The sequence below is a fragment of the Chiloscyllium plagiosum genome, chromosome 35 (assembly GCF_004010195.1).
Source record: "Chiloscyllium plagiosum isolate BGI_BamShark_2017 chromosome 35, ASM401019v2, whole genome shotgun sequence".
In the NCBI taxonomy this organism is placed as follows: Eukaryota; Metazoa; Chordata; class Chondrichthyes; order Orectolobiformes; family Hemiscylliidae; genus Chiloscyllium; species Chiloscyllium plagiosum.
Genome location: NC_057744.1, coordinates 562,172 through 568,171, shown reverse-complemented (window position 1 = coordinate 568,171; position 6,000 = coordinate 562,172). Strand labels below are relative to the sequence as shown.

The following is a 6,000-nucleotide window of genomic DNA, read 5'->3' as shown; positions in this document are numbered from 1 at the left end:
AAAGATATAAAGAGACCTAAGGGGCAACTTTTTCACGCAGAGGGTGGTACGTATATGTAATGAGCTGCCAGAGGATGTGGTGGAGGCTGGTACAATTGCAACATTTAAGAGGCATTTGGATGGGTATATGAATAGGAAGGGTTTGGAGGGATATGGGCCAGATCCTGGCAGGTGGGACTAGATTGAGTTGGGATATCTGGTCGGCATGGACAGGTTGGACCGAAGGGTCCGTTTCCACGCTGTACATCTCCATGACTCTCACAAAGGAGGGAGAAGTCACTGGTTCCTGAAGGTGGCCACACTGAAACAGAAGGTCATTCAACCCTTGGCCTGTTTCACATTAAATTAAATGTTAAGGATTTTTTATTTAATTCCTACTACGGTCTCGATTATGGACTGAAATAGGAAAACTATTTAAAAACCAAAGATTGTTGTAGAATTGCTGCATTTTCTAAAAGCAAGTAACCTGATACTCATTGTAGGTGTTGTTTACCCAACTGTTCATTCAGTCATGAAAGCCCACTTACAGCTAAGCTGGAGCCAGGGGGCTATGTACAAACAAAGATTTAGCTGACAAGTAGTTATTGGTCTATGGACTAGTGACCAGTTACAGATGACAAAAACCTCCTGCCTGCCAACAATGTGTGGTTAGCTCCTAGATAGCTGAACAACTTAGGGATATAAATGCGTGGGTTAAGCAAATTGACCTCCACAAGACAGGAGCAAACTCTTTTCTCTGCAATAAGAACCACCTTAACCTTGAAGAAAGCAGTTTATTTTTCCCTTAACAGGCTATGACTCTCAACCAGAAAGCCAGAGACTTTATAAGCATGAAGCAGCCACCCTGCACCTTCTCCAAGCAAATGAAAACATCTGAAGGAGGAGAATCCAAGGTTCAGCACACCCTGACAAGCTAAAAGACTATCCCCATGAACCCTGTGAACAGGGAACGTTGAACTGCCTTCCCTATCTTGCTCTCTGCCCTTCACAATCATATGATTATTTTCTTGCTCATGTATGTGCACGTCCACACATGCGTGTATCAGTTCAACTTAACTAGCTGTTAATTCAACAAAGGTTCATAGCTGTTTATATATTTATTTGCAATAAATTGCAACTCAAGTACAGAAACCTGGTCTGTGCTTTCTGTTAAACCAGAGGAGAAAGTGAGGACTGCAGATGCTGGAGATCAGAGCTAAAAATGTGTTGCTAGAAAAGCGCGGCAGGTCAGGCAGCATCCAAGGAGCAGGAGAATCGATGTTTCGGGCATGAGCCCTTCTTCAGGATAGCCCTTCCTGAAGAAGGGCTCGTGCCCGAAACGTCGATTCTCCTGTTCCTTGGATGCTGCCTGACCTGCTGTGCTTTTCTGTCAAACCAGTCTGAAAGACAGATAAATTGCAGAGTTCTGTATACCTTTTCAAATCTTGGTTACTTTTGTGGGGAGTCCAGGATTAGCAGTGCTTGATCTTCAGCACGCTATACCAGTGAAGCACAACATGAATGATGGCTGATCTGCAATTTACCTCCATTAACTGCCCTTTGTCCCATATACCTCCATTAACTGCCCTTTGTCCCATAAACCTCCATTAACTGCCCTTTGTCCCATAAACCTCCATTAACTGCCCTTTGTCCCATAAACCTCACTCAAGCAACACAGAAGTTTCGTCAATCTCACTTCTGAAACTTCCAGGTGATCTTAAACTTTGACAACTTTCTTCGCCCTTTGTCCCATAAACCGCCATTAACTGCCCTTTGTCCCATATACCTCACTCAAGCAACACAGAAGTTTCGTCAATCTCACTTCTGAAACTTCCAGGTGATCTTAAACTTTGACAACTTTCTTCAGGGACCGTGCTCTATTTTTCACTTCCCTTTATGAAGAGAATACTTCCTGACATCACTCTTGAACTGTCTGGGACAGAATTTAGCCAGACCAGACAAAATTATTTCTTTCTATCTATCTAATTAAATCCTTTAATTATATTGAACACCTCAACCACATCAATCTTCTAGACCTGAGAGAACACAAACCTCCGTTATGTAACGTAGCCTTGGAAGGTTGTTAATCTGGAAAAATATTGAGATTACACACATCAACAAAATACACAAATCAAATAAGATGTGTCACCAGGCAAATGTTGATGAATTCATTAGAATAATCAAGTGCATTCCTAATTAGTGAGCTTCTGACTATCACTGCATCTCTCTAACCTCCAGCGTTAATTTCTTTCTATCCAAAAGTATCAGAGTGTTGACCTGGGCAGATGAATAGCCTGACCTGTTGCGACTTCCCGCACGAGCACAGCAGACAGCTTGATGATGGGGCTGAAGATGTGTTTTGTGTCTGCATTGGCAGCAAGGTTCTTACTGTGACATTTCAACACCAGTCGCTCATCCTGCTTCTGAGACAGGACCAGGATATCCTCCAACAGCAGAGTGTAGAGATCTGGAGATAATGGAAGGATTGAACATCAATGATAGGTGTGTAATGCTCAGCATCAGCACTGTCTTACATTGCGAGAATTATAAACTTTCAGAACTGTGCAGCAAAATATATATCTAAACTCAATCTGTCAAACCTTTGTTTCAAATACAATTTCAGGATGAAAAAAAAACATAAATAGAACATAGAACATAGAAGAATACAGCGCAGTACAGGCCATTTGGCCCTCGATGTTGCGCCGGCTATGCCTCCTATTAATAGCTGACTCCATACGTGGAAAAAGATTCTCACTGTCGGCCCTATCTAAACCCCTAATCATCTTGTACACTTCTATCAAGTCACCCCTAAACCTTCTTTTCTCCAATGAAAACAACCCCAAGTGCCTCAGCCTTTCCTCGTACGATCTTTCTACCATACCAGGCAACATCCTGGTAAACCTCCTCTGCACCCGTTCCAGTGCCTCCACATCCTTCCTATAATATGGTGACCAAAACCGCACATAATACTCCAGATGCGGCCGCACCAGAATCTTATACAACTGCAACATGACCTCAGTACTCCGGAACTCAATTCCTCTACCAATAAAAGCCAGTACGCCATATGCCTTCTTCACCGCACTATTTACCTGGGAAAAATTTTTATTAGATTACTTACAGTGTGGAAACAGGCCCTTCGGCCCAACAAGTCCACACCGCCCCGCCGAAGCGCAACCCACCCATACCCCTACATTTTACCCCTTACCTAACACTACGGGCAATTTAGCATGGCCAATTCACCTGACCTGCACATCTTTTTGGACTGTGGGAGGAAACCGGAGCACCCGGAGGAAATCCACGCAGACACGGGGAGAATGTGCAAACTCCACACAGTCAGTCGCCTGAGGCGGGAATTGAACCCGGGTGTCTGGTACTGTGAGGCAGCAGTGCTAACCACTGAGCCACCGTGCCGCCCACTTACACCGAGAACATCCAGGTGTTTGCACAATAAACCAATATTTCTATGGATTGGTGCTTCAACAGAGACTTAGATCAGGAGCTTTGTTCTAACACTTCAGGATTGGGGTAAAGGCACTGAAACCCAGTCACTGTAGCCCCTACTATTTACAACTCCCCTTTGCACTATGGAATAGAACCAAAACAGGCACAATCACCGAATAGCCTTCTTCTGAGCCGTAACAATCCTGTGATGCTGTGATTCTCTCGTGCTTAATGCAGCGTTATACAATAAGCCTTGTGATTGATCAGCAGTTCACACCAAGGCTCAGTTAATGTTTCTTAGTGAATTTCAGGGGAACTCTTACCCTAAAACACTCGAGACACAGAAACGTGAACCTTTGCCTGGAGGCAGTTGCACACCTTTGTTTAATTACTATCTTAGACATAACTGACAGGCAGAGGCAGGATAATACAACTCAGCCAGGCACCTTAGTTCAAATTATCAAGAAATAGAATTGTTATGGGTGCACTGAGAAAATTTAGAGCCTCCTTAATAGTAGTTATACTGTCAGGAAGAGCATTAAATAAGGAATAGAGCTTAAAGCAAAGGTAATGTAGAAATCATGGGAAATTTAATCACGGTACATAGACTGGATAAATCAAATTGGCAAAGCTGGATAAAGCTGAAAATGTGTTGCTGGAAAAGCGCAGCAGGTCAGGCAGCATCCAAGGAACAGGAGAATCGACGTGGATAAACTCAAAATTGAGTTTGCTGAACGTGTTTGTGAGAGTTTCTTGGAGAAATCTGTTCTGAAACTAACTAGGGACAAAACTCTTCAGATTTAAGGTAGAGTGATGAGGGTAACGGATTGCTTAGTGATATTATAATCAAAGATCCTCTGTGGATTAGGTGGTCGTAATATACCTGAATATCATTTCGGGTTTGAGAGCAACAGGTTGGTGCCCAAACCAAAAATCTGAAATTTGAGCAATTCCAAAGTTATAGATACGAAGGAACAATTAGTAAATATATTCAAAAGTATGAAATAGTAAACAGGAGAAATATGCAAATAAATTATTTAAATTTGCAATTAAAATGCTTAATTTAAATACAAAAATGTGGTGAGAAATGATGTCCACTAGGCTGCCGAAAAACAGTATTTGATCAAAACAAGAGCTTTACAATCTTCAAAGAATAGTAACAAGTCTTAAGATTCAGCAGTTCTAGAAACCAGAAAAGGGTCACCAAAAAATGAATGTAAAAGGAAAAAGTGAAAGGAGAGTGACTGAGTCAGGAATAAAAAAAAATTGTAAGAACTTTTACAAGGTTATAAAAAGGAGATCAGCTAAATTAATGAGGGGCAATGATAAAATGACAGATATGTGACAAGTATTTTGTGTCCCTTTTTTTTTAAAAAGGAGAAGACAAATTATAGAGCAGAAATAAATTTAAGCAATTAATATCTCCACAAAAAAAACTGGACAAATTTGAGGAACTAAAATCTCCAGACCACAATGACTTAAATCCTGCGTTTCAAAAGAGTTAGTTGTAGTAATAGTGGACACACAAGCTCTGATTTTTAACAATTCCCTAGATTCTCGGACAGTCCTAAGGGATTGGAGTTAGCAAACACAACATTATTCAAGAAAGGAGAGAGAAATAATAGGAAACTGTTCAGTTGGCTTGATATCAGTCATCAGGACTATGCTAAAAACACTTACTAACAAAGTCTCAACAATGCTCTTCAAAAAAAAAATCAATGATCAGATAATGTCAGCAATTTTGAACGAAAAGATGATGTTTGACAAGTCTGCTAGCATTTTTTCAGTATTGTATTACGAGAAGTGTGGACAAAGTAAATGACAAAAAACTGTTTCCATTGGTGGAATGATCGCAAAAAAATGAGCAGAGATTTAAGGTAATTGTTGAAAGTGATGGCAACACAAGGAAAGGCTTCTTCACATTACAAGTGGCTAGGATCCGAATGCTCTGCCTGACAGTGTGAGGAAGACACTTTGATCAAGGCATTCAAGAGGCAATTTGATTATTATGTAAAAAGGAAGAATGCGTAGGGATATGAGGATCAGCACTGAAAAAAGAATGGAGAAGTTGGGATTGTTTTCTGTAGGGGTTGGAGAGAATAGGCAAGGAGAAACTGTTCTGGTCTGTAAGGGGATCAAGAACAGTGGCAACAGATTTAACAAGTGCTTTACAAAAGAAGCAAATGAAGAAAAAATATTTTCACACAACAAACACTGCCTGGAAGTGTGTGGAGGCAGCTTCACATGAAGCATTCAAGAGGACACTGACTGGATACTGAAATGAAACAATGCACAGAAGTATGAGGAAATTGTAGCAGAATAGCACCAAGTCAGGATGCTTATGTGAAGAGCTGGTACAGACACAATATTCTCAATGGCCTCCTTATATGCTGAAATAATTCTGATTCCATCTTCATGTTGTAATGCTGTTACTCACCGATTGTTTTGTCTTTATTTACTCGCCAGGTTAGAGGCCCTTCATGAATCATGTTCCGCTTTGTAAGATCCAGATTCTTAAACAAAAAAAGTAATTACAAATTACACTAAAAGCAAAAGAGGGTCTTAATTTGAGTTATCAAT

The 6,000-nt window shown here is 40.9% G+C and overlaps 1 protein-coding gene across 2 annotated transcripts in view; it reads right to left on the bottom strand.

Moving 5' to 3' along the window:
* Positions 1 to 6,000, bottom strand: part of LOC122540570 (rho guanine nucleotide exchange factor 12-like) — a 140,755-nt gene that overhangs the window by 42,823 nt on the left and 91,932 nt on the right. For both annotated transcript variants that reach the window (XM_043676441.1, XM_043676442.1), the window contains 2 exons: positions 5,858 to 5,933; positions 2,279 to 2,446 (listed from right to left, as the gene is read on the bottom strand). In XM_043676441.1, the coding sequence (XP_043532376.1) occupies positions 2,279 to 2,446; positions 5,858 to 5,933 (244 nt within the window). The remainder of the gene's footprint in view (positions 1 to 2,278; positions 2,447 to 5,857; positions 5,934 to 6,000) is intronic.